The sequence below is a fragment of the Ovis aries genome, chromosome 3 (genome assembly GCF_016772045.2).
Source record: "Ovis aries strain OAR_USU_Benz2616 breed Rambouillet chromosome 3, ARS-UI_Ramb_v3.0, whole genome shotgun sequence".
Classification (NCBI taxonomy): Eukaryota; Metazoa; Chordata; class Mammalia; order Artiodactyla; family Bovidae; genus Ovis; species Ovis aries.
The window spans coordinates 34,893,646-34,914,852 of record NC_056056.1 but is presented as its reverse complement, the minus strand read 5'-3'; the positions used below and the strand labels follow the sequence as shown (position 1 = coordinate 34,914,852).

The window sequence follows — 21,207 nt, the reverse complement described above, 5'->3', positions numbered from 1 at the left end:
GTTAAGATTTGCAATATCATTTAAGCTTCCAACTGTTCGATAACCTAATAACGGAAAAAAGCAAAAAAAAAAAAAAAAGGGGGGGGAACTATGAAGGAGTCTGAGATTTAGGTCAAAGAATGAATCAGTGACAGTCTTAATAAAAAAAACTACATGTTTTTAACTTCTGCTCCAGTTTCAACTATAAAATTGTATTCTCCCCCCATAGTCTTTTTGATTTGTAGAGATCTACAAACTCTTGTCAAATTATCTAAAATGCTGAGAGCTAGCTCATTTGTAGTAACTTATTGCCTAGAAAATGTTATTTCAGACAGCTTTTTCTGAATAACTTCAACTACTAGAGCGACTGAACTGAACTGAACTGAACTGACTTCTTTCTGATGTTTAAGTTTTAGTCTCAACTGTCTAACAATTTCTAAAATCTATCCAGTAAATGGGTTTTGTTAGTGTCATATATAAAGATGTTTCACTAATGTAGATGGCCAAAACACCCATTCCACAGCATACTGTATTAATAAGTGATTTTTATCTTTTTCTGGCCAATGCTTTCCTGAAAAATAAATAACATCTGATAAAGACGACCTGGGATCCAGTCCTATCCTCCACCACTTATCAGCTAAGTAACCCTGAATGAGTTGCTTAACCTCTCTGAGACTTATGTCCTCACATGTTTTCAAAAATATATACACATAAATTTTAAGGGATGATTATAAAAACATTCCTCATGGATTTACTGAAGACAAAGAAAGCCAATGAAAAGAGAGCTTTATACTATTCACAAATGCTAAATACATTTATCACCCATTTCTTTATGGTAAAAGACAGGCAGATATACAGAAAGATATTGTCTATTTAGAGCTCTGAATCCACTGTTCAATTCACAATAAAACAAATTTTATATTCTTTCCAGGAATACTACTGAAAGTTCCGTCATTATTACAATATAAAATATATACTCACACAATGAATCCTGATGATAAACCTACACGGGAAAAGCAAAAAGTGAAAAATACGCTTTTTATAGAATTTCATTCTTCCTCAAGTTCCATTTCTTCTATCTTCTATCCCAATGTCTGTCTTTTCTCCTAATACTAAGACAAATATCTCCTGCTACTGTCTCATCCCACTGGGCTCCTATAGCAGAAACTGTTCTTAAGCCAAACCTACCTTTTTTTATTTTTTTTTTAAACCTACCTTTTTTTAAAATAAACACAAGCAAAAATCTTTTACTACAAAAAAAACTACCATAATATGGAAATGAAAGTACCAGGAATCCCTTCACTGCTCACACTCCTCCCCTTTCCTAAGTTAAACACTGAAAAAAGTTTGTTTAATATCCTTCCAAACCTTCCTGTGTACACTTAGAAATTCAGGGGTATACATATGGGCTTCCCTGAAGGCTCAGCAGTAAAGAATCCACCTGCAATGCAGGAGACCCAGGTTCAATGCCTGGGTCAGGAAGATCCCCTGGAGAGCGCATGGCAACCCATGCCAGTACACTGTTGCCTGGAGCATTGCATGGACAGAGGAGCCTGGTGGACTACAGTCCATAGGTTCGCATAGAGTCGGACACAACTGAGCAACTTTGGATGCATGCAGGTATACACAGTCATACAGTACCTGTTTACACACGCACGCAGGTATAACACAGTCGTATAGTACCCGTTACGCTGTAGACTGACACTTAACCTACTTGGCATTCAGTCCTGATCAACATTCCTTTAGTGGCACTTTGGCAGTACAGGCAATACTTCCCAGAGGTGAGCCACTGAGATTACTCCACTCACAGCACAGTTTCTTAGAGTTTCAACAAGTACTTACCAAGTGCCTACTTTGTGCCATCTGCAGGGTTTTAAGGTTTGAACAAAACAGGCATGGTGCCTGCCCTCAGAGAGCTAAAAGTCTGGCAAGACACAGCATTAAATAATCAGCTGTGCACACAATTTCAAATGGCAGTAAGTGCTAAAATAACATGTTACAGAAAAACACAGCCAGGAGATCTAATTCAGATAGGGGCTGGGGGACTCCTCTGAAACTAAAAACAGCTGCACTCAAGATAAATCTGAAGCATTACAAAAATCAGACAATTGGTAATGGGAAAGAATGAACCAGAAAAAGGAAGAAGGTGAGCAAAAGCCCCACCTGGAAAAGGGTCTGGGGCCTTCTGGGAACAGAGAGGTCAGTGAAGCTCAGGGAAGGGAACAAGGAGGAAAGCAACACAAAATCAGGCAGAACAGGGGAGAGGAGCCCAACCACATGGAAAATCAATGAGCATTTGGAGATTTTATTCTAAGAGCAAAGGGAAGCTGTTCAATAATTCTGAATGAGTCACAGGATCTATTTTTTATTTTTAACTTAAATTAATTAGAATTACAGAGAAGACCTAGAGCACTTATGAAGAGACTAGTTAGATAAGAGTTGATGCTGACAATGTAGATGGAGGGAAATGGGTAGACTAGAAATCAAAGAGCCTCTGAGAAGAGCTGATGAGACTAAAAAGAGATGCATTTCAAGAGGGAGGGGTCATATGTATACCTATGGCTGATTCATGCTGATGTATGGGAAACCAATACAATATTATAAACCAATCATCCTACAAATAAAAATAATTTTAAAAAATAAAAAAGAAGTAAAGTAACCTTGAAGTCCATACTCAAGGTTGGGTCAGGGGTCTGTTTCAGTAGCTCCCTTTACATAGGAGCCCCTCTCAATGTCTAAATATTGGCCTCTGGTTTTCTTCACCCTTTCTTCTTTCTGATCTTTCCCTCTCCCAATTTTATCTCCCCATATTGTCCTTCTGCCTCCTTTCCAGCCCTTCCTTTTTCCCTCCATAACCTCCTCCCTTATTTAGATACAATATGAAATGGAAATCATTTTTAAATATCTATTCTACTTAATTAACAGTTCTTAATTTAAAATCTGGAGGATTCAAACATGTTTATATACATTCACCAAAAGACATGTACCAGAATGTCTACATCAGCACTATTCACAAAAGACAAAAACTAGGAGCTTCCCTGGTGGCACGGTGGTAAAGAATCCACCTGCCAATGCAGGAGACACAGGTTCGATTCCTAGTTTGGGAAGATCCGCGGCGGAGCAACTAAGCCTGAGCACCGCAACTGCTGAACCTGTGTTCTGGAGACTGGGAGCCACAACTACTGGAGCCCACTAGCGCCAGAGCCTGTGCACCACAACGAGAGGCCACTGCAAAGAGAAGCCCACACCCAGCAACTGGAGAGCACCACCGGTCACCGTAACTAGAGAAAAGCCCATGTCGCAAGGGAGACCCAGCAGACCCAGAAATTAAATAATTTTCTTTAAAAAGACAGAAGCCAGGAGCTACCCAAATATCCTCCAACAGCCAAAGAGATAAACCGGTGTGTTCAAATAATGGAATACTCCTTGCTCAGCCAGGAGAATCATATATCCACCACAATGCAGAATCTTACAAACATAACGTTGAACAAAAGAAACCAGACACAAAACGGTGTCTTGTGGAATATAAATCCTACTTGTACCAAATTTTTTTTTTTTTAAAGCAAAACTAATCTATGCTTTTAGAGGGCAGGACAGTAGTTTTGTGTGTGATGGGGAAGGAAGAGCACCAGGAGGATGTATCGGAAGCTGGTAATGTTCCATTTTGGGGGGTGCTGATTACACAAATGTGTTCAGTTTGTGAAAATTCACAGTTATATTCACATTTGATTAAGTGTAGTCTTCTGAATGTATTCTATACTTCAATAAAAGTTTTTTTAAATCAATGAGCTTAAAACTTTAATGTCCAGGGGAAACGAGCAGTAGCAACAACTAGCCACTTTTTTGATTCATGATGCCCTCATGGATCATTAGAACCTCAAGGTCCTAATGACTTACTTTGTTTACCCCAGGAGACAACTGTGATATGGCTCTGAACCTGGAACCATGAAATCTACTCTCAGATTCCCAGCTTTATACTTAATGCTCCTCTACTGGGCTGGGTCCTATTCTAGGCACTGAGGACACAGCTGTGATGCCAGATGAGAAGCCTGCCTTCTCTGAGGCAACAAATACATGTGTGTATGTATACTTATTTCAAGTATGTGTGTGTGTGAGTGTGTATGTGTATATATATATATATATATACATGAAATTAGCAAAAAGGCAGATCCTGCAATGGAGAAAAAGAGGTGAGACCTGCTTTTGTTGGTATCATCTAGCTGGATGACCCTGAAGAAGTCACTTAACTTACTTGAATCTCAGTTACCTTATTTGCCCTAAGAGATTATTATAAAGATCAAATGTGATATCTTTCAAAGTACTTATAATGATAGCATTATTAATGATAACAGCTGTTATCATATTACTGCCCTTACTGCTCAATGTAAGAGGGCTTCCCTGGTGGCTGAGATGGTAAAGAATCTGCCTGTAATGCCAGACCCCCAGGTTTGATCCCTGGGTAAGGAAGATCCCCTGGAGAAGGGAATGGCTACCCACTCCAGTATTCTTGCCTGGAGAATCCCATGGACAGAAGAGCCTAGTGGACTATAGTCTATGAAGTGGCAGAGTCGGACATAACTGAGACTAACACTTTGGGGCTTCTTAGGTGGCGCTAGTGGCAAAGACTCGCCTTAGTGGCAAAGACTCGTCTCGTCAGGAGACACAAGAGACAAGGGTTCAATTCCTGGGTTGGGGAGAGATCCCCTGGAGAAGGAAATGGCAATCCATTCCAGTATTCTTGCCTGAGAAATTCCATGGACAGAGAAGCCTGGCGGGCTATCATCCATAGCATCACAGAGAGTCAGACACAGCTCAAGGGACTTAGCATGCACATGCTCAATATAAAGTTGCTTGAGTTAACCAATGCCAGCCTGGTCTACACTAATACATTAATCATAACAAGGAATAGAATTTTCTAGGTCACTAATTCTCAATTAAAAGGCTTCTATTCTAGGTAGAAGCAGGTGTATTGATAACAGGCTCTCCACTCCCTCTAAAGAAGCGCTCACCCAAAGGCCTGACTCAATTTCAGCAAAGCCCTCTCCAGCCTTTAAAGAGAAGCAAGCACAGACAAACAGAGCTAAGAAAGGAGAAGGCTAGACAAGTGACATCATCTCGGAGTTCATGTTAACCAACCAAAGAAAATATATGCAGTACCTTCATTTATTACCTGGTACTTTCTTGGTACCACAATGAATCAAGGTCTATACTTAAGATATGGTGGCAGAATTAAAATCAAACAAAAACAACAAATTCAGGGGAAAACAAAAGGGCTGTGAAATCAGAGACTTAGTTTCAAATCCTGGTTCTGCCATGTAACAGCTTGAAACCCTTACCTTGACCTCTCAGGACTGCTTCCTCACCTGTAACAAGAGGATGCTAATATCTATACCTTATGCAGTGACGTGATGTTGCAGGAGGTTATATACCTAATTTGCCTAGCCAAGATTATTGCTACTATTATTGCTACTTTTGTTGCTACTATTACTGCTAACGTTGTTGTGACTATTTTATAGACAGAAGTCCACTAAAAGCCACTGGTATACAACCCAAATTGTCAACACGATCATCCCCTCTATTTTTCCTGACTGTATCCCTCAGTCCTACACAGAACAGTATGTACTCAGACACATTTATTTACACCATAAAGCTAAAAATACAGTGTGGACACAAATATATGTGCTTGCACAGACTGAAAAGGTAAAAAAAGCCTCTTTGAGTTTTAAGAACCTCAACTGTTTGTAAAACTATGAGGGTGTTCCCCTTGCTATTATTCTGGCTGAAAGTCCTAACTAGAGCAGTTAGGCGAGAAAGAGAAATAAGAAGGATCCATCCTTAAAAAGAAGCAAACTACCTGTTTGCACATGACAAGGTCATACATTTAGAAAACCCTAAAGATTCCACCAGAAAAAAAGCTGTTAGAACTAATGAATAAATTCATCAAAGTTGCAGGATACATAATTAACACACAAAATTCAGTTACAGTTCCATATATTAACAATAAATAATCTGGAAAGGAAATTACAAAAACAATCCTATTGACAATAGTATCAAAAAGAATAAAATACTTAGGAATAAACTTAACCAAGGTGCAAAAGACTTGAAGACTCAAACCTAAAAAACATTTCTGAATGAGATTAAAGGCATAGATAAACGGAAGGACATTCTATGTTCACCGAAGACTTCAGTTCAGTTCAGTTCAGTCACTCAGTTGTGTCTGACTCTTTGCGACCCCATGAACTGCAGCACACCAGGCCTCCTTGTCCATCACCAACTCCCAGAGTTCACTCAGACTCGCTTCCATCGAGTCAGTGATGCCATCCCGCCATCTCATCCTCTGTCGTCCCCTTCTCCTCCTGCCCCCAATCCCTCCCAGCATCAGAGTCTTCTCCAATGAGTCAACTCTCGCATGAGGTGGCCAAAGTATTGGAGTTTCAGCTTTAGCGTCATTCCTTCCAAAGAAATCCCAGGGCTGATCTCCTTCAGAATGGACCGGTTGGATCTCCTTGCAGTCCAACGGACTCTCAAGAGTTCTCCAACACCACAGTTCAAAAGCATCAATTCTTCGGCGCTCAGCTTTCTTCACAGTCCAACTCTCACATCCATACATGACGACTGGAAAAATCATAGCCTTGACTAGACGGACCTTAGACGGCAAAGTAATGTCTCTGCTTTTAATATGCTTTCTAGGTTGGTCATAACTTTCCTTCCAAGGAGTAAGCGTCTTTTAATTTCATGGCTGCAGTCACCATCTGCAGTGATTTTGGAGCCCAGAAAAATAAAGTCTGACACTGTTTCCACTGTTTCCCCATCTATTTCCCATGAAGTGATGGGACCGGATGCCATGATCTTCGTTTTCTGAATGTTGAGCTTTAAGCCAACTTTTTCACTCTCCTCTTTCACTTTCATCAAGAAGAGGCTTTTTAAGTTCCTCTTCACTTTCTGCCATAAGGGTGGTGTCATCTGCATATCTGAGGTTATTGATATTTCTCCCGGCAATCTTGATTCCAGCTTGTGCTTCTTCCAGCCCAGCGTTTCTCATGATGTACTCTGCATAGAAGTTAAATAAGCAGGGTGACAATATACAGCCTTGACGTACTCCTTTTCCTATTTGGAACTAGTCTGTTGTTCCATATCCAGTTCTAACTGTTGCTTCCTGACCTGCATATAAATTTCTCAAGAGGCAGGTCAGGTGGTCTGTATTCCCATCTCTTTCAGAATTTTCCACAGTTTCTTGTGATCCACACAGTCAAAGACTTTGGCATAGCCAATAAAGCAGAAATAGATGTTTTTCTGGAACTCTCTTGCTTTTTCCATGATCCAGCAGATGTTGGCAATTCGATCTCTGGCTCCTCTGCCTTTTCTAAACCCAGCTTGAACATGAGGAAGTTCAAGGTTCACGTATTGCTGAAGCCTGGCTTGGAGAATTGTGAGCATTACTTTACTAGCATGTGAGATGAGTGCAATTGTGCAGTAGTTTGGGAGTGGGAAAAGGTATTCACAAATCAAATATCTGATAAGGAATTTGATATCTAAAATACATAAAAAACTCCTAGACAACATCAATGAAAAAATGTAAATAGGCAAAGGACTTGAGCAGACATGTCTCCAAAGAAGATATATAAAATAGCCAAGAAGCATATGAAAAGATACTCAACATCACTGGAGAAATGCATATCAAAACCATAATAAGATACCACTTCATATACATTTGGATATTATTTTTAAAACTTTTTTAAAAAAAAAAACAAAAAGTGTTGGTGAGGGTGTGGAAAAACTGGAACCCTGTGCACTGCAAGGGCAATGCAGAAGCACAGCCACTGTGCAAACAGTCAGGCGGCGCTAGCAGTAAAGAATTCGCTGCCAGCAGTAGACACGAGAGAGGCCAGTGGGATCCCTGGGCGGAAGGCCCTCTGGAGGAGGAAATAGTGCCCCACTCCACTATTCTGGCCTGGAAGGTCACAGTCCACGGGGCCGCAGAGAGTCAGACACGACTGAGTGACTGAACACAAAGCACACTATGGAAAACAGTATGGTGATAACATAAAATTATCATATGATCCAGAATGTCCACTTCTGGGTATATTTCCAAACTGAATATAGGGACTCAAACAGATGTTTGTACTCCCATGTTTATAGCAGCATTACTCACGATAGCCAAAAGGTAGAAGCAACCTAAATGTCCACCTATGAAAGAGTGGATAAACAAAATGTGGCTATACATGCAATGAAATATTATTCAGCCTTAAAAATGAAGAAAATCTTGGGAATTCCCTGGTAAGGACTCTGCACTATGCTAAGGGCCCAGGTTCTATCCCTAACCAGGGAACTAAGATCCTATAAAAACTACAATCATCAAGGTGCAGTCAAAAAAAAGAAAAAGAAAAATTTGATACATGCTATGGATAAAACTGGAAGATATTATGTTAAGTGAAATAAGCCAGATACAAAAAGACAGATTCTTCCTGAGTTCACTTACATGAGGTACCTGAAGTGGTAAGATTCAAAGACAAAAAATAAAATGGTGACTGCCAAGGCTGAGGGAAGGGAGGAATGGGGAGCTCTTGTTTAATGTGGAAGTATGTAATGACACTGAACTGTACACTTAAAAATGATGAAAATGGTAAATGTATGTTACGTATATTTCACCACATTGAAAACAAAGTGTGTGCTAAGTCCCAAATTAAACCTACATGTTCATACTTTACTGAAACACAAAAATTTTTAAATAATCCTTTTTAACTGAAGAAGTGTTAGCAGGCTACAAACGTGTCTATAGATGAAACAAGCAATTTTTCTGAGGGCAGTATATCTACTTAATAGTAGAACATCAAAATGCTTCCCAAAACTTCTACTTGATTCAAGATCTCTTATCAATAAGTTGGCAAGAGCAAAGGTTGAGATAGAAAAACCTTTTCAGAAAACAAAAGGGATACGTTTTTCAAAAAGTCAAGAGAAGCAAGGTCAATGGGAAAAACAACTTTCATAACATGCCATTAGAAAGATAACTAAATGACTCAGGAAATGTGGCCCTGGAAAGGAAAATTACAAAATTATTTCTCAAGACCATGGCATCAAAAAGCAAGATAATTCAAACAACATGGAAGCTTAAAAAGGGAGCTGTGTTACTTGGACATAAGGGGTCCTTTAACATGTAAGTGATGGCACAGGAACACTTAATTGGAGCTCTGAAACAAACTGATATGCCTGTTAGCATGTATTGAAAGAGCCTCACTTTAATCAAGCAATTTACAAATTTTTCATTTTAATTAAACAAAAACCAGTCAAAAAATACTACCTTAAAATTGCACATAACAGAGAGAACAAAAATAAGGGTAGGAGTGATTTTTTTGTTCCCTTGAACAATGCAAAGTAAAGCCAGGAACTGACTAAATGAATCTTCTGTTCTTTCCTTTGCACATTAAATTGGCTACTTCCCTCTACTTATTCCCCTTCCCCAAAAGAAGCCACCCTGAAATGAAGTCACTATAAGGCACGAAAAGCCCAGGACTGACAATCATCTAAAACTCCAGACTCAGACTTATCTTAGCGCTCACCACCCCAGACTCTGTGGGAAGACTGTGGAATCCTAGCAGAAGTTCCCAAGGCTAGTGATGGCAGAGTTCACTGGGTCAAAGACAATATCACCACTCTGACTTTTCCCCAAAAAATCCTAAGTACAAAATATAAAATAAATGACAGCCCTTTGAAACATTAAAAAGACCCATTAACTGTTTCATCATTTACATTACTGTATTATACTATTATAATCACGAGAAGGCTGCTCAGGACAAAGATCTAAGACAAGTAAGGAGTATGGGGCTAGGGCAGAGGAGGGTGAAGAGCCTGTGCTTCTAAGGTTAAAAAAGCTCCAGGACTAATTCCTAGAGGATGACCTGAGCATGGTGACAGCACTCAAAACATTAACACCAGGCACTGTTCACTAGGTTTCTAGGTGCTTCGGTACCTAGATAGGCACCCTGAACCCTGGGCAGAGATCAGTTCTGTAATATCCACAACCCCACCCACCCACTGCCCACACTCACTCTCCACCCTCCAACAGAGCTCCCTAATCTAGCCTGCACACCATTTTAGCAGGCCTTGCCAGGCAGGCTTATTAACCCTCTGTTGAAAACTGTTGCTGTCTCTGCTCAGGACAAGCAATGTTCAGTCTCTAATAGCTGTTTAAAACTGTTAGGTTCTATCTGCTTAAAAAAAAAAAGAAAAAGTTTGTATCTTCACACCCATTCATTCTTCAACACAATCAAATATTCCAAATGAACAATATATCCCCCTGCTGGGTCTCAGTTAGCCACACTTTTTCCTCCCTCTATAGATCTCCAAAAAGCAGTGAACAAGATAGAAAGTTACCCTAGAAACAAAAGTCTCTGGCTTTCCTGTGCTTTTCTGCTCTACGATTTCTGATCTCTGTTATACATGTGTGAGTTCTTAGCTTGCTCAAATCACCTGGGTTTTATTAGACAGCTCCTTTATACCACTCACATGGACACTCACTCTTCACAGGGTCCCTGATTCTGGAATGCCAATGTGACTCTACCAACTACCAAACAACAATAATACAGTGAAATAATAAATATAAATAATATATAAACTATGAAAATATATATATATAAACTATGAAAAAATATATATATACCATATGTAGCATAACAATAGCAATATAATAGTTGCTACCATTTATTGAGCACTATGACCAAAGTTACTCTAAGTGCTTTACATAAGTTATCCCATTATATCTCTATAATTACTTTTTATCTTTATGAGTAGTCTTAATTTCACGTATTTGTTAAAATACCATTAGGTCATTCCACAGGACAGGAGCAAAGATAATCCGCTACAGAAACTTAGCAACCATGTACAGAACTTTACAGAAAACAACACTGCCACTGAAACCTGACAGCTGACCAGAGAATGGTGTTCTGAGTAGACTCTGCGGAGAAAGCAAACCAGGCAGAAGAGGAAAGGGGCCCCTCTGGGCAGGTTTTTGTGACACTCACAGACCAGACTGCAGGCTCTGTTTTTAGAAGGTTCGAGTGCAGCACAGAGGTTCTATGTGCCTTTTTGGCTACACCCCAAGCTGAGGTACCATTAGATCAATGTCACTCAAACTCCTGGTGAGCCATACTCCCACAGCAAAAAGTCCAAAACTGAGGATCAAGTTCTTCCGAAAAGCATTCCTATCAGTGTCGAGGCAGCAGATGCCCTCAAGCCAATCTCCCATGTAGTCTGGCATTTCAGGAGCTTCATTTGCCCAGACAAAAATGTTCACATCGGCCCCACTGGAAGCCATAGCAGCACCTTCGGGCTCCACAAGGCTTCTCATAACTACCGAATATAATTATTAATATCATCCCTGTGTAAGAAAAAGCACAGAAAGGGTATGTAAGTTGCCAAAGGTCATAAGCTACTAAGTGGTAAAGTCAGGATTCAAACTCAGACCTCACCAGCTGAAAAACCTGCATACTCACCACTATATGATGCTGCTACCCAGCACCTCTAAAGATGGCTCAGAGGGTTCCAGTCCCATCACCCTGACTTCTGACTTGTGCCCGCCCAGCTCCACTCCCCAGCCATGCTTCAGCTCTTCCAGTCACAGTTGTGTTTCCTTTCTCCAAATTCTCCCTAAGTATTCTTCAGGATTCTGATAATAGATTTCTGAATTATTAAATTTTTCAATACATTTCCTGATTCTACTTTAACTTCTGTACTAGCTTTCATATATGCCAAAAAACCACAAAGAATTTCTATCTGATAGCACACAAAGAATACACAACCTAGGAATAAGTTAACAGTAAATGTGCAGGAACAAAATGAAGAAAACACAAACTTTTATTCACAGATAAAAAACAGATGTGAAAAAGAGAAACTGGCCATATTCCTGAAGAGGTATACTCAATACTACATAGCAGGAATACTCAATATTGTAAAACTATGATCTAAGGGGCCAGCTCCCAACCTTGGGTGGGAACAAATAGTCACCTTCCCTGAAGCAGGTTCAGGAACTGAGGACAAGAGACCAAATGTTATCCCATTGCTCTTATCATTCAGGAAATTCCAAGGAATTAGGGAGCTATGAGGCTCAAACTGTGGATAAAGACCAAATATATAGGAGATAAATATAAACCACAACACCACACTACCTGATAACACTGCAGTGAGGCTCAATAGTTGACAAGCCCACCTACGCACAAAGAGCTTCAGTTTCACATTTCAGAACCTCACTCTTTAATAGACATGGACAGCCAAGAATCATCAGTTTAACGAAAGCCACCAAGATGAAAGAGAAAATGGGGATACTACAAGGTAAAGAAGAAGTGTTTTTTAAACATTTAGTCAATTATACCTCAACTGAAAAAAAAAAACTACAATTACTATCCCTGCAGAAAAGAGAATACTCCATCCATAAAATTACAATATGTGTTAAGAGTCCCCAAGACTACTGATCAAGGCTTCCAAATTTCAAAGGGAATATAACTTGCAACCTACATTTTTGTACTTGTCCAAATTATCAACCAAGTTTAAAGTAGAATGAAGACATTTCCAGACTTCCAAGAACTCAAAAAGGAACCTCCTCTTCTCTCTTTCTTAGGATGCTACTGGAGTACTTGCTCCAACAAAGCTAGAGGGTAAAACAAGAAAGTAAGCTATGAGATTCAACACAGGAAAGAGGTAAAGGGAATGATACATGATACAATGAGAGCTGCCTGGCAGACCTAGACCACAATCAATCCAGATTAAAGCAGTTCCTCCATCTATCTTCTCACCTTCCCATGTCAGCAGATGACATGACTATCTACCCTACCCACTCAAGCTAAGAAAGAAGTCATTCCTGACTCTCTCAAAACCCAAATTCAATATACTCTTGATTTTACTTTCTAAATAACTTATATAAATACATTCACTTCTTTCCATCTCCACTGGCACCACCATATTCCAAGACTCTATTATCTCTCACCTGGTCTATTGTAATGGGCAGCTAACTACTCTACCTTATCCTGTACAAACCATTTTCCATATAACAACCAGTAATATTTTTAATATAAATAAGATCATGTCACTCTGTTTAAAATAATTCAATAGCTTCTCATTCCACCCAGAATAAAATCCAAGTTCCCAAATTTAGCCCACCAGACTCTGCATAATCTAGCCCCTGACTATCTTTAGAATCTCACCTTATTTCCCTCTCACACTCCCTCCTTATAGTCCAACCACAGTGGCCTTGCAGATCCTTGAACATGGAAGCTTTCTTGTGTCTTTGAACATGATATTCCCTTTTTACAACAACTTCCCCAGCTCTTCACATTGAATTATTCTCATCTTTCATGATTCACCTTAAATGTCATTTCCTCAGAGTGAGCTTTCTTGATGGTCAATTCTCAATTAGCCCCTCACCAGGTCAGTTTCCTTTCATTTCCTTTCTCAGTGAGTCAAAAAGAAGGAGTTTTGTTCAGCGAATTACGGTATATCCTTAAAGAACAGTATGAAAGTGAAAAGTGAAAGTGAAAGTCATTCAGTTATGTCTGACTCTTTGAGACCCCGTGGACTGTAGCCTGTCAGGCTCCTCTGTTCATGGAATTCTCCAAACCAGAATACTGGAGTGGATTGCCGTTTTCTTCTCCAGGGGATCTTCCTGACCCAGGGATTGAACCCAGGTCTTCCACATCGCAGGCAGGTTTTTTACATATGCAACCATTTCAATGAAGGACTTCCTTGGAGTTCCAGAGGTTAGGACTCAGTACTTTCACTGTCATGGCCCTGGGTTCAATCCCTGATTGGGATACTAAGATCCTGCAAACCGCATGGCGTGGCCAAAAAACAAACAAAATAAATGAGGTTATAAAAAAGAGTATTTAGGATATACGGTTAAGCAAGACAAGTTTTAAGAATTAGAACAAGTGAGTGAAGTCACTCAGTCGTGTCCAACTCTTTGCGACCCCATGGACTGTAGCCCGCTCAGGCTCCTCTGTCCATGGGATTCTCCAGGCAAGAATACTGGAGTGGGTTGCCATTTCCTTCTCCAGGGGATCTTCCCAACTCAGGGATCAAACCTGGGTCTTCTGCATTGCAGGCAGACGCTTTATCCTCTGAGCCAACAGGGAAGCCCTTAGAACAAGATGGATGAGGAGAAATTTTCCTACCAGCTATCACAACATACACTATAAAGTTGTAATGGTTAATATAGCACAAACTAGCACAAGGACAAGGAGGTTGACTGATCAGGACAGGAAGCCTAGAAATAGGTCCATGTGCAATGTAAACTTGACATAATAAGAGACACAGCATTACAGAGCCACAAGCAAAGGATGAGGTTTTCAATAAATGATGCTGGGACAACCAATTATTCACTGGTGGGAAAAAACTATACTCCTATCTTACAATGTATTTTATAGAAAAATAAATTCCTATTTAAAGACCCAAAAAGGAAAACTTTAAAATTCTGAGAGAAAGACATATAACTTTTTAGTAGGACAGAATTTCCTGAAACGGTTCTTTTCTCTCTCTTACAAATACACACACACACACACACACACACGAGAACAAATCTAAAAAGGAAAATGTTGATGAATGATTTCATTAAATTAAAGCTGCTAGATATCAGTAGCACCAAATTAAGAACATAAACCACAAACTAAATGGAGATTGTAATATATGTAACTGCTGAAAGATTAGTATGCATCTACATAAACAACATTTTAAGCTCTCTCTCTACATATATATACATATATATATATATACACACACTCGCATACACAGAAACAATCCACTTAAAAGATGGGCAAGTGAAAGTCGCTCAGTCATGTCTTACTTTTTGTGACCCCACGGACTAGGCTGTCAGGCTCTTCTGTCCATGTAATTCTCCAGGTCAGAATACTGGAGTGGGTAACCATTCCCTTCTCCAGGGGAATCTTCCCAACCCAGGGATTGAATCCAGGTCTCCCACATTGCAGGCGGATTCTTTATCATCTGAGCCACCAGGGAAGCCCAAAAGATGAGCAAAGGTCTTCCCAAAAGAAGAAATCAATGAAAATATTCTTCACTACACTAGTAATCAGGGAAATACAAATTAAAAGCATAATGAGATACTACTTCACATCCATCAGCTTCACAAAAAATTAAGTCTGACAACACAGAGTATTGTGAAGGCTATAGAAAGATGAGAACTCTCATTCATTTTTGGTAGAAAGAAATTGATACAATTTGGCAATATCTAATGGAATAAAATACCATACACCCTAAAAGCTGACAATTCCATTTCTATGAATATACCCTAAAGGGGTAGCTTTCAAACTTTTTTGATCATCACACACATTTTATACTATGACCCAGTTCAAGCATACAACTCAAAGGAAAATTCACAAAATGGAGCTTATTCTTATTAAGTGTGACACATTCTGATAGTTCCATTCTCTTCTCATTCAGTTTTTAAATGATGGGGTGACTCATTCCACTGATTTTACAACCAAAAATGGGTAACCATACCCAATTCAAAAACCTTTGCCCCAGAAAATAATCTCAAAATATCTTCTTGAGCAAAGGTGGGACAATGTTCATCATGGCTTGCTTTGTCAAAAGAAATTTAAAATAACATACAAGTCAGTCAGCATGAGAGTGAATTTAAAAATTGGAGGCATATTCAGACAATGGAATATGATACAGCAGTGCAATGAAAGAATGAGAACCGTTAAATATAATTATCAATAAATCTGATGAATTTAACACTAAGCAAAACAAGCAAGTTGCAGAAGAATACATCCAGTATGGTATATTTGCATAAACTTTTTAAACATATAAAACAATACTGCATATTATTTAGAGATACATTTATACATAATGAATAAAGTATAAAACTATGCACAGGGAAAAAGGAAAAAGATCACAGAAGAGTATGAAAAAGCAAGTAAATGGAAAGACCAAGTGAACAGCTAGATAGTTAAATTCTTAAAAGTTGCCCATCTTCAAAATTAAACTATTGCCTCTCAGGGAAGCTTCCCTGGTGGCTCAGATGGTAAAGAATCTGCCTGCAGTGTGGGAGAACTGGGTTCAATCCCTGGGTTGGCAAGATCCCTTGGAGGAGGGAATGGCTACCCACTTCAGTATTCTTGCCTGGAGAAATCCATGGACAGAGGAACCTGGAGGTCACAAAGAGTTAGACACGACTGAGCGACTCGGAGAAGGCAATGGCAACCCACCCCAGTACTCTTGCCTGGAAAATCCGATGGGCAGAGGAGCCTGATAGGCTGCAGTCCATGGGGTCGCTAAGAGTCGGACATGACTGAGCCACTTCACTATCACCTTTCACTTTCATGCATTGGAGAAGGAAATGGCAGCCCACTCCAGTGTTCTTGCCTGGAGAATCTCAGGGACAGGGGAGCCTGGTGGGCTGCCATCTATGGGGTCGCACAGAGTTGGACACAACTGAAGCACCTTAGCAGCAACAGCAGCAGAGCGACTAACACTTTCTCGGGGCAGCAACTCCCTTCTAGACATGAGACTAAAGAGAGAGACTCAGCCTGCCAGCTAGAGACGTAAGCAGCGAATCCGAGATCAGTCTTCAAAGCCGACAGCAATCATCTTTCAAAACTGTTCCATTTAGTAATCAACTACACTGAGTATCTATTTTTAACTAAGTAATGAAATTCAGAACATGGACCCAAAACATGCAACAGGTAGTTGTGGGTAGATGAGATGTCATAGCAGATGCCCCAAACACAGCCATGTGCCAGTAAGATTGAGTCACTGTGATGTGCTGAAAAAAGATATTAAGGCTCAGCTGTCACAGGTTGCAGTGAGCCCTCCTCTGCTTTCCTCTCAGGCATCATTCCAGAATGTGGAACACTTAGACATCTTCAAGATTAGTAAATCACTAAAAAAAGACAAAATATGGCATCTTACAAATAACACATGCTTGTGATCAAATTAACATAGGGCAGAGAGCTATAAACATTCAGTAGGCTCATGGAATAATTCCCTAACATTAAAAATTCAGCCCCTCCAGGTCTCAATATAAATTCTACCTAGAAGAGTAAACCCAGTACTGTAACGCACTTGACCGTAATCTCTCAAATCAACTCATTTGTCAGGGAATGTCATTTAAAAGGATTATGTGTAACAGAATTTAAGCGATCAACTCTCAGACCAACAAACATGTTCTGAACCACAAGTCCAAACTACTCTGATCCCCAAATAGCACAACTTCTCCGGGAAAACAGCTAATGCATTCATGCATTCAACCTTTACTTACTACATTAGAAAAACACCATGGTAGAACTTACAGAGGCATTCAGTTCAGTTCAGTTCAGTCACTCAGTCGTGTCCGACTCTTTGCGACCCCATGAACCACAGCACACCAGGCCTCCCTCTCCGTCACCAACTCCCGGAGTCCACCCAAACCCATGTCCATTGAGTCAGTGATGCCATCCAACCGTCTTATCCTCTGTTGTCCTCTTCTCCTCCTGCCCTCAATCTTTCCCAACATCGAGGTCTTTTCAAATGAGTCAGCTCTTCGCATCTGGTGGCCAAAGTATTGCAGTTTCAGCTTCAACATCAGTCCTTCCAGTGAACACCCAGGACTGATCTCCTTTAGGATGGACTGGTTGGATCTCCTTGCAGTCCAAGGGACTCGTAAGAGTCTTCTCCAGCATCACATTTCAAAAGCATCAATTCTTTGGCACTCAGCTTTCTTTATAGTCCAACTCTCATATCCATATATGACCACTGGAAAAACCATAGCCTTGACTTGACAGACCTTTGCTGGCAAAGTAATGTCTCTGCTTTTGAATATGCTATCTAGGTTGGTCATTCCTTCCAAGGAGTAAGCATCTTTTAATTTCATGGCTGCAATCACCATCTGCAGTGATTTTGGAGCCCCCCCAAATCAAGTCTGACACTGTTTCCACTGTTTCCCCATCAATTTCCCATGAAGTGATGGGACCAGATGCCATGATCTTTGTTTTCTGAATGTTGAGCTTTAAGCCAAATTTTTCACTCTCCTCTTTCACTTTCATCAAGAAGCTCTTTAGTTCTTCTTCCCTTTCTGCCATAAGGGTGGTGTCATCTGCATATCTGAGGTGATTGATATTTCTCCCGGCAATCTTGATTCCAGCTTGTGCTTCTTCCAGCCCAGCGTTTCTCATGATGTACTCTGCATAGAAGTTAAATAAGCAGGGTGACAATATACAGCCTTGACGTAATCCTTTTCCTATTTGGAACCAGGCTGTTGTTCCATGTCCAGTTCTAACCGTTGCTTCCTGACCTGCATACAGGATTCTCAAGGCATAAAAATTTTTTTGTTTTTATACAGAGGCACAAAAATATTTTAAACAAGAATCGTGTCCTTGATACTGACAGCCTAGCAATGGAGTTTGGAAATACACATAATCTTACATAAGGTAGAGAGATTTAGTTGCCACAAGAGAAATAAAAGTGAATTGCTATTTAAAAACAAAAAAAACTTACTTTGCATAGATTCTTGCCTATCTAGTCCTTCTGTGAGTCAGACCTAGAATACAGAAACTCTGGTACCTCATCTCTTCAAGGGCAAGTAGCTATATATGGTAACAATACTGGCTCTTGTGATCTATACAAATTAAGTCTCCTCATTTTAAACATTTGATTTAAGAGAAAATCCAAACATGGATCCCAATTCTCATAACTGACTGAAAAATGGAAGTGTCTGTCACTCAGTCATGTCCAACTCTTTGTGACCCCATGGAGTCTAGCCTTCCAGCCTCTTCTGTCTATGGAATTCTCCAGGTAAGAATACTGGAGTGAGTAGCCATTTTCTTCTCCAGGGGATCTTCCAGACACAAGGATTGAACCTGGATCTCCTGCATTGCAGGTAGATTCTTTACCGTTTAAGCCACCAGGTGCCTGCTGGTCTAAAAGAAAGGGAAATGCCAAAAGCAACACACAGAAAAAAAAAAATTATTTTCTCTAACTCTGCCATTGTTTTGCTATAGAAACGTCAGAATTCATACTTTGGTTGAAACACTGAGAAAAGAATTGTTAATGAGTTTCAAAAGAACTTTCATGAATCTTTCGGTTAAGTACTACATAAAATGGTCTAGATTAATAAGGCTTTTCACATCATTTTATCTGTAGCAGGTTTGTTAATGTAGGTAGAGATCATTTTACTCCTTTTCTAAATCTAAAGAAAGTAAACTCCATAAATGCTACAAGTCATTAAACACCCTTTCAAGTATTTTTTACAGAGTTAGTCCAGACAGGGCCAGGTCTAGTCGATTCATTTCAAATTAATCATCAGATCCACTATTGCACCTAAACACTCAACTAAACATTCAGGAATTCGGAAGCACCAAAGAGGGAGTCTACAAAGAAGAAGTAAAGGGACTTTATCTGGATGAATCCAATTGTTTTCTCAGGATACCAACAAAAGAGTAGGAAGTTCAGGTTTATGTGTTTATATCATCTGACATAAACCAGTTCCCAGTCCTCTGCCATCAGTCCTGTCATGTCTTCAACATCTCTGAAAAGAATATTTGCGACAAACTAAAGAAGAAAGATCTTTTTTCCATGTCCTATCCATTCAAGCCAGTAAATAACCCTGGGTACACAGGTTTGTCTTTTTAATGACAACTTTAATGAGAGATAATTCACAAACCATAAAATTCACCTTTATAGGTGCATAAATCAGTCATTTTTAGAATAATAGAGTCGTGTAACCATTACCACTAATTTTAGAACATTTTCATCACCTCAAAAAGAAACCCCTACCCACTGATTACTTAAAAAGCATCGTACCACTCCAATGAAATGTCCAACTAACCTAGTCTTCTCTATCTTACTTATATCCAGGTCTTCAGCTTAGTCAGAAAATAGCAAGATTTGTGGAAAGTAAAAATAAAAGAGCTTTTAAAAGAAGAGCTAAATCAAGAATGTAGTATCTCTAGTAAGAAAATGTTCAAAAAATTATGGAGATATGCTCAAAAGACAATTTGACAGAGCTCCCAATGACAAAGGCTAGAATAACTGAGCAAAAAAATAAATGAACACAGTTCATTGAGGATTATGACTCAAAGAATAAAATAGATGCCTCAAAATTTATACTGATATAAATAAACAAATAAATAATTGGCAGGGAAGGGGTAATGCTTCTTTACAGAAGAATTAAATGACTAAGTATAGGAGGAAAAGGGAAATTAAAAATCATTCTTATCCAAGAACCACAGTAACAATTACTGCAGGCAAGAACCATTAATGGAGGTTGAAATTAATGGACAAAAGTAAGATGAGAAACAGAACATCTGCACAATGTCAAACACACTGCACAATGCACTTACTAATTACAAAGGGAAAATCAGTTTCACCGTGGCAAAACCTGACACACACAATCTTAATGACGTGCTGAAAATCATACATCCCTTCTGTAATACTGACGGGAGGTATCAGAGTGAGTATTTCTCACTCTGACAAAGGGAAAACATTAGACAAACCCATATTGAGCAATATTTTACAAAGTAACTAACCAATGCTATCTTTAAAAGCTTCAAAATCATGGAAGACAATGAAAGCCAAGAACTGTCACAGATTTGGAAGATAAGGTAGACGTGACAACTAAATGCAATCTGTATCATGGATTGGATTCTGGACCGAAAAAGGACATTAACAGGAAAACTGGTAAAATTCAAATAAGACTTACAGAACAATTATCAGCACGTAACAGCATTAATTTTCTGTAGCATTTTTGTAACTATTCTTTAAGTAAATCTATTCCAAAATAAAAAGTTGGGTTTTTTTAATGCAACATTTCTAGGCATGAGATATTACTGTCTCAACTCCATTGTGAAAAATGACTCATTTGGGGCTGCAATTATAATTTTCCTATTAGGAGCTACTATCAAATAATGTCAGATTCACAATCTCAAATCCCAACTCTTACAGTGCATACTGAATAGCAGAACACAAAACGAGAAAACAAATTAATGATGAAAAACACACTAGCTAAAAACCACATGGCACACTGCTAACAAAGAGATATGCCTTAATCACACACACACACATACACACACAACATTCTGATCATGAAGCAACGGCCCACAACACAACTAAATAACCTGAAACATAAAATGTCAACAACTGGACAAAACCAATTTAACATATGATAAGGGCATGACTTGATGAATTTTTGTGGTGTTCAACTTTTACAAGCCTGGTGAGAAAGGTCTGTTATGAGGAAATGGATGAATT

The 21,207-nt window shown here is 39.3% G+C and overlaps 2 protein-coding genes across 7 annotated transcripts in view; both read right to left on the bottom strand.

Moving 5' to 3' along the window:
• Window positions 1–21,207, bottom strand: part of BABAM2 (BRISC and BRCA1 A complex member 2) — a 416,111-nt gene that overhangs the window by 377,745 nt on the left and 17,159 nt on the right. The gene's annotated exons all lie outside the window — the stretch shown is intronic.
• LOC114113906 (mitochondrial import receptor subunit TOM6 homolog) lies at window positions 1,058–11,299 on the bottom strand. The gene has a single exon (XM_042245929.2). It carries the CDS (start codon window positions 11,288–11,290, stop codon window positions 11,066–11,068), a length of 225 nt encoding a protein of 74 aa, XP_042101863.2. The 5' UTR covers window positions 11,291–11,299; the 3' UTR covers window positions 1,058–11,065.